At 49.6% G+C, this 14,516-nt stretch overlaps 6 protein-coding genes across 6 annotated transcripts; 4 read left to right on the top strand and 2 right to left on the bottom strand.

Annotated features, from left to right (window-relative positions):
- The first annotated feature begins 666 nt into the window (after positions 1 to 666).
- On the top strand, positions 667 to 1,489 carry ASPVEDRAFT_733591 (uncharacterized protein). The gene has a single exon (XM_040816207.1). It carries the CDS (start codon positions 845 to 847, stop codon positions 1,319 to 1,321), a length of 477 nt encoding a protein of 158 aa, XP_040669248.1. The 5' UTR covers positions 667 to 844; the 3' UTR covers positions 1,322 to 1,489.
- Positions 1,490 to 1,730: 241 nt separating this feature from the next.
- Positions 1,731 to 6,879, top strand: ASPVEDRAFT_53872 (uncharacterized protein; the record flags this gene model as incomplete). The annotated part of the gene is made up of 16 exons (XM_040814854.1): positions 1,731 to 1,970; positions 2,027 to 2,549; positions 2,604 to 2,827; positions 2,887 to 3,163; positions 3,218 to 3,436; positions 3,494 to 4,203; positions 4,256 to 4,418; positions 4,468 to 4,803; positions 4,870 to 4,993; positions 5,041 to 5,112; positions 5,168 to 5,218; positions 5,274 to 5,338; positions 5,401 to 6,019; positions 6,088 to 6,171; positions 6,219 to 6,596; positions 6,663 to 6,879. The coding sequence occupies 16 exons, from the start codon at positions 1,731 to 1,733 to the stop codon at positions 6,877 to 6,879; spliced, it is 4,302 nt and encodes a 1,433-aa protein (XP_040669249.1).
- Positions 6,880 to 7,001: 122 nt separating this feature from the next.
- ASPVEDRAFT_73154 (EthD domain-containing protein) lies at positions 7,002 to 7,827 on the bottom strand. Its single transcript, XM_040816190.1, has 2 exons — positions 7,752 to 7,827; positions 7,002 to 7,679 (listed from the first exon to the last, which is right to left on the bottom strand). The coding sequence occupies exon 2, from the start codon at positions 7,557 to 7,559 to the stop codon at positions 7,170 to 7,172; it is 390 nt and encodes a 129-aa protein (XP_040669250.1). The 5' UTR covers positions 7,560 to 7,679; positions 7,752 to 7,827; the 3' UTR covers positions 7,002 to 7,169.
- A 1,138-nt stretch (positions 7,828 to 8,965) lies between these two features.
- Positions 8,966 to 9,681, top strand: ASPVEDRAFT_30003 (uncharacterized protein; the record flags this gene model as incomplete). The annotated part of the gene is made up of 3 exons (XM_040810300.1): positions 8,966 to 9,116; positions 9,182 to 9,463; positions 9,524 to 9,681. The coding sequence occupies 3 exons, from the start codon at positions 8,966 to 8,968 to the stop codon at positions 9,679 to 9,681; spliced, it is 591 nt and encodes a 196-aa protein (XP_040669251.1).
- A 648-nt stretch (positions 9,682 to 10,329) lies between these two features.
- On the bottom strand, positions 10,330 to 11,327 carry ASPVEDRAFT_134605 (DNA-directed RNA polymerase I subunit RPA34; the record flags this gene model as incomplete). The annotated part of the gene is made up of 2 exons (XM_040807150.1): positions 10,330 to 11,074; positions 11,131 to 11,327. The coding sequence occupies 2 exons, from the start codon at positions 11,325 to 11,327 to the stop codon at positions 10,330 to 10,332; spliced, it is 942 nt and encodes a 313-aa protein (XP_040669252.1).
- Positions 11,328 to 11,660: 333 nt separating this feature from the next.
- On the top strand, positions 11,661 to 14,368 carry grc3 (putative RNA processing protein Grc3; the record flags this gene model as incomplete). The annotated part of the gene is made up of 5 exons (XM_040810302.1): positions 11,661 to 11,697; positions 11,772 to 12,150; positions 12,203 to 12,329; positions 12,377 to 12,688; positions 12,740 to 14,368. The coding sequence occupies 5 exons, from the start codon at positions 11,661 to 11,663 to the stop codon at positions 14,366 to 14,368; spliced, it is 2,484 nt and encodes an 827-aa protein (XP_040669253.1).
- Between the last annotated feature and the right edge of the window lie 148 nt (positions 14,369 to 14,516).

The following is a 14,516-nucleotide window of genomic DNA, read 5'->3' on the forward strand; positions in this document are numbered from 1 at the left end:
GCTTGCCTCCGGTTTCGAAAAGGGCCAGCAAATGGGATAAAGGTTGTTCTTGCAGTGAATTTGCTTTACTGCCTTTTGATGTCCCACCGAGGCACATCGATTGAACCGAAATTTTGGACCCTCGCAGCCGCAATTTGGATTTTTTATCTGGGGTTTCAAGACGAGCCATCGAAGAGGGTTTCCGCCTGTAAAGCCCTAGTCCTTCAGATTCTCCTCTATTTATGGGGCCAACGAGCAGACCTGCATTCGCTGCATGCCTCATTCTGGGTATCCGCTTTGATCTTGGCTCTTTCCACTGTTACTTACATGGCGACGATGGCGCAGCTCATCAGGCAGTCTCATCCTGTTTTTAAGCACAGTCCATACAGTGCGCTCGCAGCGAGATTAGGAGCCCTCATCCTGTGCCTGGTAGCTTTCATTTTCAAACTAGCATTCACTGCTGAGCACACTCCTGCTTTGATATCTTTGATTCCAGGAGAGCTGCAATCCAGACTACGCCCCTTAGATCAAGTTCTGATGGCGAAGTCAATATTTGCAGGATGCTTTGGTGGACTAGCTTTTGTGCTATGGGAGTCGCGCAGCGACAAGACAAATCTTGCAGACAATGGTATGTCAAACACGGTCACAGTTTAGTTCTCGCGTCACATCAATGCTTACCAGCAGCCTCTAGCTGTCATGTTGCTTGTTCTGGAGCTTCTCAACCTTTTTTTGATAACGATGGCAAAGATCTCGGACATACCGATTTTCCTCCTGTCTAAATTGCAGGTTCATTTCTTGAGTACAGCGCAAACTACATGTCTCAACAAAATAAAGAGTGCTGACTTCTGTAGAATCCTGTCGTCAAATGACGCCGTTTGAAGCCAGTGCGACCGCCATTATACTAGGCGAATGCGCTCTCTATGCCACCGGCCGCGGTAGAGATCTGAAGACCCTCGATTTCAGTAACGCCTTCAACGGCATGACGGAGCACACCGATGTGGGCACTGCGATATTCGGATTCGTCATTAACGTGGCCGGGCCTCTCTGGTGGACACTGAACAGCATATGCTTGATCGGAGAGAATAAGGAATCCGGAGGATCGGGGAGTCCAATAGAGTCCTGGCTCTCAATAGAAAGGTTTGCCTGTCAGACTTTCTTCATGTCGTTTGGCATGCTCGCGGTGATGGTTTCGTGCTTGTCAGCGATGCAGGACGTAGAATCACTGTGGTCGGTTTCCGCACCGCGTCTAGCCTCTGCGTTGATTGCATCTGTCCCGTTCCAAGTTGTTATGATCATTGGCGGTGATGCTGTTGTATTTCTATATGGCTTTTTTCTCTCATGAAGGTCGGACAGACGGAATGTGCGAATTAGGCATTGCTGGTGGAAGATATTCTGCACAGGCTGGTTCTCGTATATAGAAACAAGCTATACAGTCGAAGTAAAAAGGAAAATATCAACATATGTAGCCAGATTCATTCAAGGATGCGCACTATGTTCAAAAGTACCCCTGTATCATGTATTAGACTTCGGTGGACGCGTCTTATATTGGACACCCCTGCATTCCCATTATCGGACACGTCGGTGACAGATACCTTATTCGCGCCTGCAAATAACATCATCTTTTTTATTTTTTATTTTTTTTATCAAGAACCACGATGTGGCAAAGGCGATAGACGGAAAGCTCTGAAAGGATCTCGCGATTATAATTCACCTCAACAGCTGTTCTAATAGCACAAGCGTATCGGAGCAGTATGCTGCAGTTGCTCGCTCTCCGGAGTCCATCAAAATGCTCGATATCGAATCACAATCGGTTTGGGCCCATCGCGGACGACGACTGCTACAGTGGGCTTGACTTTACTTTGTTCTTCGAAGAAGCATTTATGTGCATCGCCCCGGCTTCAATTGGCATCACATGGATCATCGCTTGCATTTGGCACTTAAGGGGACAAGCAGTCATGGTGGCACGAGGATGGCTATACTGGGCTAAGCTTGTGAGATGCGAATCCTCTAGGTAGGCTTTGTCAAGTGTTCTGACAAAAATATCCAGGCTTTTTACGTTGCACAACTGTTCCTTCAAGTTGCTTCTCTTGCCCTATATACATCCAGTCCGCGGACTGACCTCAGCATCCCCTCGGCCATTCTATCCATTCTGACTACTGCCATCTTCATGTATGGCTCTTACATTGCGCATCGGCGTTCTATACGGCCATCGACAGTTCTAGTTCTATACCCTGTTGGTACACTTCTATTTGAAGCTGTCCACGTGCGGACATTGTACTCGATCAAAGATCTCCAGGGAGTAGCTGTCACTCTTCTCGCGCATCTCGGGACAAAGTCCGCTTTGACAGTGCTTGAGTCCTGGCACAAAGTGAGTCTGGCATATTCCAGGGACACGGCTTATACTCCAGAACAAATCGAAGGACCATTAGGGCGCACATGTTTCGCCTGGCTCATCAAACTCTTCATACTTGGTTTAGGGAAGAGACTCACTGTCGATGATTTGTTCCCAACGGAGCCCAGCATGTGTCCTCCCATTGAGAAGAACTCTCTTGCCTCTCTGTGGGCCCAAAGTAGGACACTCTTCTTATACCGGTATTGTTCCGTCCTGATTAACCACCACACAGGCGAAAAGAAGCCCAACACGTTGGTCTACATGGTTATCCGGGCCTTCTGGTCAGAAATACTATCATGTGTTGCACCGCGAATGGCCTACATCGGATTCGTGATAGCACAGCCGTACCTCATCCGGCGTGCCGTGACATTGTTCGCTCTTCCTAATGGGGAAAATGCCCATGATCGCGGTGTCCTTTTAATTGCAGCCTTTGCGCTTGTTTATGGCGGAATGGGGGTCTGTTTTCTTTTGGGGAACCTACACTGAGCTTTGATTTACGATGTTAATTGATTCAGATTTCACTGTCGATTTCGAAACATAAAGCGGCCCGTCTGATTGCTATGATCCGCGGCAGTCTGACCAGCATGATATATGATCAAACTCTCTTTTTGCAGAGCTCACACGGCCGCGATGAGGTCGTCACTGCTATCAGCACAGACATGGACCGAATGGCGCTGGGTCTCGGCACGTATTATGAGTGCTGGGCGGCGCCGATTGAATTGGGCCTCTTCTTTTGGCTCCTATACCGAGAACTTTATGAAAGCAGCTTAGCTGCAATGCTTCTCTCCCTTGGTTTGTCTACCCAGTGATTTGCATGCGTTGCTTTACCTTCTGATACCAGAGCAGGGGCAATCGTTGGCGTGGTTCTGTTGGCCCCTTATGCCGTCCGCGCGCAAACCGCCTGGATTGACACAATCCAGCGGCGACTTGTCGTTACTGTAGATCTAATCAATGGAGTCAAGGGGGTCAAGATGTCCGGACTTGTCGACAGGCTTTACACGATATTGACAGCCCTCCGTCTTGAGGAAATATCCGCATCCAAGAGGTACCGCTCCATTGTGACAGGTATCTTCACGTTTGGTATGCCCCCTTGAACTCTTTGCGTTGAATTTCTACTCACAGGAGTATATATATTAGCGAGCATCCATTCGATACTCACGCCCACAGTGTCGTTTTCCGTATACGCTTTCGTCTCACGGTCAGAACATGGCGCGATTGGGACTCTAGATAGCGCACGCGCATTTACCTGCTTGGCACTGCTTGAACTCATGGGCGAAGCACTCATGTCGTTGCTCCAGGCTATTTCGAATGTCTCATCCGCGGTCGGGTGCATCAACCATATTCAAGAGGTTTTGAGCCAGAGCCAGCACGTAGATAGCCGGACACACAAAGCGGATGCATTGCTTCATGCCCGTGCTTCTCAACAGATGCAGCCCTGTCTTGTGGCTACCAATGTCTCTGCGGGATGGGAGGGTCCCGTCATCAGAAACATATCCTTCGACATTCCATTCGAGGCTTTGACAATGCTCGTTGGTCCTGTTGGATGCGGGAAGTCTACGCTTCTGAAGGCCATTATTGGAGAAACGCCATACAATTCTGGAGATGTTCACATTTACGCACCCAGTATTGCATATTGTAGCCAGACCCCGTGGCTGGTTAACGGGACCATCAGGGATAATGTGCTTGGAGCAAGCCCGTATCAGGAAGACTGGTATAGGATGGTCATTAGAGCATGCGGTCTTGAGGCAGACATTGCAGGTTTAACCAAGGGACATGATACCCTGGTTGGAACAAGAGGGGCGTCTCTTAGCGGAGGGCAGAAGCAACGAGTCGTAAGGACCTTCGCAATGATTCCCAGGTGCGCCAGGAGGCTGACTAGACAAGGCCTTAGCGCGTGCTGTTTACTCCAAGCATACGCTTGTCATTCTCGACGATGTTCTCAGTGGCGCAGACGCCATTACTGAGGAATACATTTTCGAACAACTGCTGGGTCCTCAGGGGTTGCTTCGGAAATTTGGCACGGCGGTTTTGATGGTGACTAGCTCGTGTAAGACGGCAATCCCTATCCTACAGATCCAGTGCTGACTCCGGAGAAGCTCATAGACTCCAGCAGGCAGACGTCGTTATTCGCTTGGGAGCGGACGGATCGCTTGCATCCTTGTTCCACAACAGGTCTCCAGAATGCTCTGCGGACCCATTCCAGGAGCAGGCGTTCAAAGCTAAGCCCCGAATTGCTATTACACATATGGATAACGAATCAAACTACTCCCTTCCCATGTCCAATGAGGTTTCGAAGGCAGAGGAGTCGAGGGGTGCTCTTGATGCTAGTGATCTGGCAACTTACACATACTACTTTAGTGCCGGCCCCTGGCTCGGATGGCTAGGATTTCTTGCAGTGTTGTCTGCTGGAGTTGCCACAAAAGTATTCCAATGTAAGGACCTCATTTGCCTCACTTTTTTAAATGGAATGTTTCGCTAAGTCACGCTGTTAATCGCAGCCACATGGGTCAAGTGGTGGGCCCATGACAATGACGTTGAACCAAATCGCAACATAAACATGAGAGTCGCGGTTGATTGCAGTCTTGCTGTAATATATGCGGCAATGTTCTTGATTTCCCAATGGTATGCAATGTGTGCGGGTCCCAAGGCCACCAAGCTCATACTTATAGGATCATGATCCATGCTGTTACAGCAAAGACAATGGTTACTCTGCACCGAAAATTGGTCAGAGCAGTTATCAGGTATCCATTCGTTAAGCGGCGAACAAGCTCCTGACACTAACATTAACATCAACAGGGCACCGATGGCCTTCTTTGCAGCGACTGATTCTGGGGATATCATCAATCGGTAGGGCCATCCAACTCAGCCTCAACGTTTCACTTTCATTAATGCCCAGGAATAGATTTAAAAATGACCTGGAGCTGATTGATTTCGAGTTACCTCTGTTAGTCTTTTTGACACTTGCCAGTAAGTACTTCATTCCCTTGCTTTTCTCCACAGCGAACAGCTTTCGATTCTCACATATACAGACGCCTTACAATGCATCGGTGCATCTATAGTCGTCATAGTCAATGTGCACTACATGGCAGCTATCGTTCCCGCGGCAGCCATTGTCATATGGGCCGTTGAAACCTTCTACCTTCGAACGTCTAGAAGGCTCCGGATTCTTGATATTGAAACCAAGGCACCTATTCTGAAGCACACCATCGAAACAATCGAAGGCCTTGCGACTGTACGCGCGTTTGGCTGGCAAGACCAATGCAAGGTCACAGCGCACGCCCACCTCGAGCTCTCCCAAAGGCCATTTTACCTGCTGATGGTGGCACAGGTCTGGCTTGGGCTCGCGTTGGATTTTGTGATGATGGGCGTCGCTGTTATGCTCATGGCCATCGGGGTAGCCAAGCTTGGTGATGTCTCCGCTGGGGAAATGGGCCTCGCTCTAACCAGCACGATAAGTATTGGAATATGGATGAAGACTTTGGTCAAGTTCTGGATGAACCTTGAAACTTCACTGGGCGCTGTAACTCGCCTCAAGGCCTTTGAGCAGGGACTACATGCGGAAGACCAGCCAGGCGAACGCAGAATCATGCCTGTAGGTTGGCCTTTGCAGGGCAATATCCAGTTCAAAGGAGTGTCTGCGTCTTATGGGTATGTGCTTGATCAGAAAAAAAAGAAATTATTGACTGGAAGTTTTTAACCATTTTTCTACCGTCAAGTGATCCCTTCAGTCCGTTGCTGAAAGATGTCTCCTTTACCGCTTGGCAAGGCCAGAAAGTCGCCATCTGTGGTCGAACAGGCAGGTATGTGCTTTGCTGTCCACCTTCATACCTAGATTGACAATCCACAGTGGGAAGAGCACTCTTGTGGCGGCACTATTCAACATGATAGAGTTATTGGACGGCCAGATTATTGTTGACGGTATCGATATATCGACCATCTCTCGACAGAACTTGCGAGCCTGTTTGAGCGGACTACCCCAGGATTCTTTCCTATTAAACGGATGGACTGTCCGTGAGAATATGGATTTCTTCTCGGCCAGTTCCGACCAGAAAATGATTGACGCGCTCACAGCTGTAGGCTTATGGGGCACCATTGAAAACAAGTACGGTCTAGACACGTTGGTAACCGATGGCATCTTCTCGCATGGTCAAAGACAACTGCTTTGCTTTGCACGAGCCATTGTTCGTCATGGCAACATTCTTGTCTTGGACGAAGCGACAAGCAGGTGAGATCCAACCCCTTTATCTAGGCTATATAGTTAAATACCTACTAATCACCCATGATTCACCAGCGTGGATGCAACAACCGAAACCCTGATGCAAACACTTATTCGATCGCATTTCCACCAGCACACGATTCTGGCCGTGACACATCGGCCTTCAACTGTTTTGGATTTCGACCTTGTGCTTGTGCTTGAGAATGGCGAAATTGTGGAAAGCGGGCATCCGCAGGAGCTTTTGAAGAGGGCTGGCTGGTTTTTCGATCTTTACAACAGTTCGGAGAGCTGATCAGAAATATACCGGAGATTAGTGTTGATCTAGCTGTGGCAATGATTCGTTTTCAGTTTTAATGTTATGTGCATGTAGAGTATACGCCCGCGCTGAGTTGCCCGAACAGGGCCAGGCTCGAAATGACGGGAGTTTAAGAGACCGGACATTGTTCTTGACTGCTATTTAGATATTGGCTAGAGCGATTAAGATTGATCTATAATTCTATGAAGACGGATTTATACAAGACGAATCTGGGCAAACCGTTTCTCTATAACCATCTATTGCTAGTTAAACCGTAAACCCTCCAATCACTTAGTCTCCTCCTCTCCCCCCAAAAGCACAACCCTAACCTTCTCCGCCACCAAAAACTTCTCCTCGTCCGCATCAACAATCTCCTTGGTGCCGGGCTCCATCCTCCTCGCAAAGAACGTCTTCAGCCCCGCCTCATCCGCAAAGGTCACCTGCGTAATGCAGTCATAATGAAAATCCTCCTGAGACCCCACAAGAACGGCAGCGGGGTAGTTATTATCGGCACCGGGTTCGGGTCTTGCGATGTACGTTCGTTTATGGGATAGCGGCCAGTCATCGCCCGCGAGTTGTTTTATGAGTGGGACATGGACGGTTTCGTAGTGGGCTTTGAATTCGGAGGGGGTGAGGGCCGGCTTGCGGGTTATGAGGAGGAGGGCTGATACTGTCATTTTGAGAAGTGTTTCTTGGGAGTTTGTTGGAAGGAAAGAAAGCGAGTTCTTTACGGGACTTATATATTCTGGGTTGGTGACAGGCTCCTCACGGCATTATCTATTTTAGATTGGTGGTGGCTATGCATATATTAGCTTGATTAAAGACTCCAATTGCAATCAAGAATTAAGAACTAAGAACTCAGCCCTTACTCCATGGCATAGTAATGAGGCCAGGGCGCCTTAATTCTTAAGTAAAAATGTCCTGTCTATAATATACGGAAATTACCCGATAGGGCTTGGTTTCGTCTGGCTTACTGCTAACACGTGTGCGGCTGATGCTGCCTCGATGGTTGATTTATAAGTCCGTAATTTACTCGGTTTAATGGGATTGCCTTGGGCAGTTTTAGCATGTGATCAGCAAAGTACGTTGCACGTTTTTATTTAGGGCTGCATGCTCTTGCATAACTGTACATTGCAGGTGCAACCTGAGGGAATGCGGCGTCAAACGATAAACTTCGTCAAGTTGACGCTTTTTATATACATAATTGCTCATTCTAGGTTAATTGCAAGTTTCTCAAGGCAAATTCAATTCTAAAGAGCAATATACTACCAACGGATCCCTACATCTTGCGCTCAACCAAACAGCCAGATTCCCAGTATTGCTGAGACATCAGCCGATCCATTGATGAGACATTTGTTTTTTCAATCAGCCATGGTAAGTATAGAGAAGTCATTGTCAATCACACGACGCTCGAAACCAATTCTGTCGTGTGATGAGAGAGTCCAGAACATGCAGTACGTATACTGCGCCGGAAAAGGCAACGTACATCCATTCCTCATAAAATACACACTAGTTGAAAGCGCCACCACGGATCGAAAGCCGGATTGTCTAAGAAGTAACTTTGACCATTTTGGCCGACTCTAATAAACCAAGGCTCGAGATGTAAGCGAGGCGGCCAGCGTTGCCGAGAAGCGATCCATACCCGATGCTGTACAGACCCGGTGACACGTTCCCCGGGAAATAATGGGAGGCTATGTTTACCCACTCAATTTCTGGGACTAAGGAGAGTGTAAAAAGAATGGGATTGACTGTGATTTGGCATGTTTCTGGCCACGTGGTGGAATCCATGGGTTGGACTTGGTGTAGTCAGACATGATATCATGATCTGTTGTTGTCTCCCGCTCTTGGCTGCTTAGGGCTGGCGAGACAAATAGTACGCCGAAATAGCACGGAGAAGCGCTAGTAGTTTGCATAACATCACGACTTGTCTATGGTCTGGAATGGTAAATATGTCTCGGAGTAGTCAATGGCGATATTCTATGAGAAGTTGAATCTATAAATGGACCCTCTAGCCCTGCAGTGGTATCGCCCAACACACATCTACTTCATCCACTCTTCAATTCAGTAACAAACACAGCCTAACATGAAGCTTTCTGCAGTAGCCCCCCTTCTTGCCCTCCCGGGAACCCTGGGCCTCGCCATACGGGACAATACAGCTCAGATCACCTTCACCGGCGCCGCCGACGCCCAGTTCACCCAGGACTTCCCAGCGGACGGCTCCATCGTGAAAATCAGTAAGCTTCCATATACAACATGCTTCTATTTGTGTAAAACATCCCTTTCACTAACAATTAAACAGCCAACCCCCTAAGCATCTCCCACATATCATCCAACAGCCCCGACATCGCATGTACCTTCAACGGCATCGACCATAGTGCAACCACCGTCATAGGCGTTGCAACTGTCGACGTCGGCCCTCCCCAGACTCAAATCCAGGGCTCGTGCACTGCCGGCTCGACACCTCCTAGTCCACCCATCGAGTCTGCGCCTTCTGGAGACCAGGTGATGATTACCTTTATCGGAGCTGCGAATGCCCAGTTTTCGCGGGTGTTTAGCCTTGATGGCGCTGCTATGGAGATAGGTATGTGCCAGTTCTAGTAGACCATATAAATAGTGTGGTACTTTGGCTAATGTAGTTTAGGCGACCCGCTGAGTATCTCGCATGTCATGTCCAATACAGAGGGCGTGAAGTGTACTTTTAACGGCGTGGATAACAGTGTTACTGTCGTTGAGGGTGCGCAGACTGTTGATGTTGGTCCTCCACAGACTCAGATTTCTGGTTCCTGCGTTGCGGGTTAAGAGTTGGTATTGATTTAGTTAAAACGCGAGATATCTCTTTATATTGAGAGTGGGAGGGTGGCTGGATTGGACTGATACTTTGCTTTGCTTAATTTTTTTTGTATTTCTGTTTAATTTTGACTGTGGGTTTGTATGACTTTTAATTATATCTAGGGCACATTGAGAGGAAAAGCCACTTTCTGTCTATAGCTCAATGTTATATTATCTTCTCATAACATGGTTCACTGTCTTCTCTACCGCCACTATTGGAGGCCCGACAAGATTTTATAAGTATTATATGTAACCGTACCACCTATACAAATCTCCTAATATCGACCATATTCCCACAAATTTCGTCCATGGTCGATAGTAGCCCAGAGTAACTCGACAAATCAGCCACCTGGCAGCCTACTATTTGAGTAGTCTGTAGTCACCAGAGCATTACGCACGGTTTTCTGGATAGCGGCTAAGGCGACGTAGAACTGCACAGCCGCGAGTTAAATTTAGAGAAAGGCATATGTAGGTTTTTATATGCATCTTGAACGAGCATCAGGGTTTACTGCAGAATCGGAGCCAAATGGTATGCGCACAGATATCATGTCGTGGCGTGTAAAACAACCATCTATCGCTAAGCTTTTGAAAAATACAATCAGTTCACCCAGATACCATTCAAGCCTTCTCTTTCTTTCGCTTCTTCCCATCCCGGTCCTTGCTCTTCTTGGACTTCTCCTCCGCAGCTTCAGCATTGTCCAAGGAATGTTTCTTGGACTTCTTCCGGGGAAGCCCAGCGGCCTGGCTTGCATCCCCCTCCGTCTGCTGGTGTTTCCGCTTCCTCTCCTTCTCCTTCTCAGCCCCCTTGGGTACTTTGAATGTTGGTTCCTCGCCCTCCGACTCTTCAGAGCTCGACCCAAGTGTCTCCGGCGGGCCATCACCGCTTCCCACAGGTCTGAAGCGCATCTTCAGATGCTTTGGTTGTTTCCTTGGTGGCTTCTCCAGTGCCTTGGCAGCTTTAATGCTAGTTTCTTCGAATTCCGCACCGCCGGGGATATCAATCATTTCTTGGATATGGTAGGTCGGGACATTCGTAACTGTGCTCTGGTATGTTTGCGCCTTGGGGTCGTAGATAAATAATGTCTGTGGATTGCTGCTGGCTTGGCTGACGCTTTCCTCTGGGATCCCGAACTGCACGCCATTGTGCTTCAGAATCGGCTCGCCCTTTAAAGCTCCACCCAGTGATACCTCCTTGACCTTTGACAGGGGGAGAGAAGCAGGCGCTGTGATGTGGAACACTTGTTTTCCGTTTAGAGAGGATAGAGTAGACGATGTTTTGGAGGAGGATTGGCTTTTGGCGGATTTGAAGCCTTGCGGGGGCTTGTATTGCTGGGGAGCGCGGAAAGACCGTGATTGTGAAAGTCTGGTGCATATATTAGCTATTATAGACCACGGCCGGTCTTAACTTGGAAAGCTTACTTTTGACCTGACTGGCTGTTTTTACTCTTCGACTCCTCTGAAGGCTCGCTGTCGCTCGAGCTATCTGACTGTTCTTCATCGGAGCTTGAGCTTGAAGACTCTTCGGCTTTGCGATTTGACTCCGCGGATGAACTCGATTCGCTTTCTGAGGTTTCTTCGCGAGCCAGCTTGGGCTCTTTTTCTGTCTTTGGCGCCATTGCGGTCAAGCTCGGAGGTGCTCGCGTTTGCGGCTAGGTCGGGCTGCTAAGTAGAATCGATGAAATATTGTCAATAATACCAGTGATATAATATCACTGCGACCGAACACAAGTTTATTAGAATTGGTGCCGACTCTGCGATCCCTTGAAGTCGAGAAATGTTGCGACAGGCCGAGTTGAAGTTGCAGCGAGCGATCTTTTTTTTTTTTGCTCCGCAGAGCACGGACCACCACCGAAACTCCGCAGGAAATTATGCCTGGATGAATTCCACGCCGCAAACCCAGCTTGCGCAACACTGCCAATTACGAAATTGCAGCTGATCCGGATTTAAATATGATGAAGAGAAAGGCTGAGAAACAGCAGGCGGCAGGTAGGATCTCTCGGCGTCCTCAGTCGCTGTCCTCTCGCGACTCTGCGGATACTTACAATGATTTTTTTTTCTAGCTCCGCTCAGTGCAGTCGCCGCGCGCAAAGCTCGAATGCAACAGACCCAGACAACCGTCACAACAGATACTACTACGCATACGGAACCTGCCGGGGAACCACCGTCTAAAAGACCGCGACGCTCACTGGAAGAATCCCAGTCGCAATCGACGTCTGAGAGACAACGTACGACACGAGCCACGAAGCGGGCGGCAGTGAACGCTGAGAAAGTGCAGCAAAAGGTTGAGAATGGAACAAGGGAACCTCGCTCGAAGAAAACAACTGTCGAGGTTGAAGACCGCGGAAGCCAGACGTCTAGCGAAGAGGAAGAGGAAGACGACGATGCAGTGGAGGAGAATGCGGCTGGTGTGATGGCTGTTCCTGAGGGGACCGAGGATGGGTGATTACCCCCAAAGCTACGGTTGATTGTGCTGTTTTACTGACGGCTATAGTTATGAATCTCCCGCCGATACGCCATCACTCACGATGGAGTTTCCGCTTTCGAAGATGCGATTGAACAAGAGCAATATCGTTTACAGCGATGAGCATACCCTCTGCGTTCGCATCCGCGAGAAGATGGTACGCATACCTGGCTTCTATCGGTGGTATATACTAATGGCCTGTAGAGCATTGTGATGATCGGGCATTATGACCTCTGGGTGAAACGCGGACTCGTGAGCTTGATGGGTGCCAAGTTACACCCCTCACCTCGAGTTTACCGGGTCTATGCTCCCTCAACACATTCGCTTCCTGTGATTAAATGCATCACTGGTGTGGATGGTGCGGCGGAAGTCGAGTTCAAGTCATGCCATAGCGGACTCACCCGTCTAAGGGACATGTCGCCTTTGTACCAGCGGGTGTGGAATAGCGGAAACTCTCCAGCGGACAAGCTCAGCCTGAAAACAGTCAGGCAGGACGTGCGGAGGACGTTCTCTGTGGTGAGCATGCTCTCTTATTTTTTTCAGACATCTAGAATCTGACTTCCTCAGCTCCATACGTCTTCCGACGATTCATTGAACCGGCATCTCCGTCCGCTGCACTTGGAAAAGCAATGGAGTGCCGCCATAAAAGTCCTGTCGCAACGATCTGGCCGACTACAAGCACTGATTTGCGGTCCGAAGGCGTCAGGAAAATCTACGTTTGGTCGTTACCTGCTTAACCACCTGCTCAGCCCGGCACCGCAGACAGAGACCAACTACCACAACACCGATGGTGTCGCTTTCCTCGACCTCGACCCAGGCCAGCCGGAATTCTCACCTATGGGACAGGTGTATCTCGCTCATCTTCGCACTCCTGTCTTCGGCCCGCCATTCACGCATCCGTCCCTGGATAACGAGCGCGACGGGTCAATCGTCCGAGCCCACCATATCGGTGCATCGTCGCCCAAGGAAGACCCTGACCACTACGTCCTAGCCATCACAAACCTCATGGAGCAGTACCACGCTCTGCTAGCGACATACCCCCAATGCCCTCTCATCATCAACTACCCCGGCTGGATCTTCGGCCTCGGCCTAGAAGTCGCCACCTATCTAATCAAAACCCTCGGTCTCTCCGACGTCGTGTACATGAGCGAGAAGGGTCCAATGGAGGTCGTAGAACCTCTCAGCCAGGCCGCAAGCGTGTCCAAAACACCGCTGACAATCCTGCCCTCCCAACCCACGGAATTTGTGAGCCGGTCCAGCGCCCAGCTCCGCTCAATGCAAATGCAGTCCTACTTCCACATGTCCCAGCCAAAGGGCATAAATTACCCCATGTGGCTCGAGACACCGGTCTTCAAGAACCGCCCGTTCCGCATTCAATACTCCGGGCCTAACCGCGGTATCCACGGTATCATGACCCTAGGCTCACAGATCAGCTCCGATCTCCTCTGCGAGAGCCTCGAGGGCGCAATCGTTGGCGTCGTCGCAGTCGAATCTCCAAACGCCCTCCCGTCTCAACCAGACACACAGAACATCACTGAAAACAACCCCAACGCCGGCGACGAAGAAGAAGAATCCACCTCCGACATCGACATGGACGCCGACACAGACGTAGAAAACACCACCGCCGCCACCTCCACCTCAATAACAACCGCCCTCACCCGCCTAACAACCCCCACCAAAGAATCCCTCCCCTACCTAACCACCGGCCCGGGAAGCGACACACCCCTCCACCCAACCTCCTCCCACAGCCTAGGGCTAGCACTCATCCGCTCCATAAACACCACAACGCAAACCCTGGACCTCCTGACCCCGATCCCGCCAGCCCGACTTGCCCAATCCCTTGAACAGGGCCACGCGCTTGTCCTTGTCCGCGGCGCCCTCGATAACCCCAATTGGGCGGTTAGCGAGGAGTACTATGCGGCTAGGGCTGAGGAGAGGAGATTCCGGCGCGGGCTGCGAAGTAGGAATAGCAATAACCAGGATGGGGATGAGGGTGAGGATGGTTTAGATGAGGACGAGAAGAAGAGGATGCACGCCCTGCTGAAAGAGCGGATCCGGAGGGCAAAGGACGTGCCGTTTATGACTGTTGTTGAGGACCATGGGAGGCGGAGGCAGGATGAGGCGCGGGCGCAGAGGGCGCTGTGGAAGTTGAGGAAGAAGGCTGGGCCTGAGAGTGAGAGTGAGGTTGGGTATTGAGCGTGGGCTCTTTTTATTAATATTGTTATTATAAACTATAGAGAATCCCAATTCTGGTGCGTATTGGTGTTAGAGACTATAGATACCACAGATATTCAGTACCTCAGGAATTAAATAATCTTAGCTGCTAATATCTATCCCTGCTAGC

This window comes from Aspergillus versicolor (assembly GCF_001890125.1).
Source record: "Aspergillus versicolor CBS 583.65 unplaced genomic scaffold ASPVEscaffold_6, whole genome shotgun sequence".
Taxonomy (NCBI): Eukaryota; Fungi; Ascomycota; class Eurotiomycetes; order Eurotiales; family Aspergillaceae; genus Aspergillus; species Aspergillus versicolor.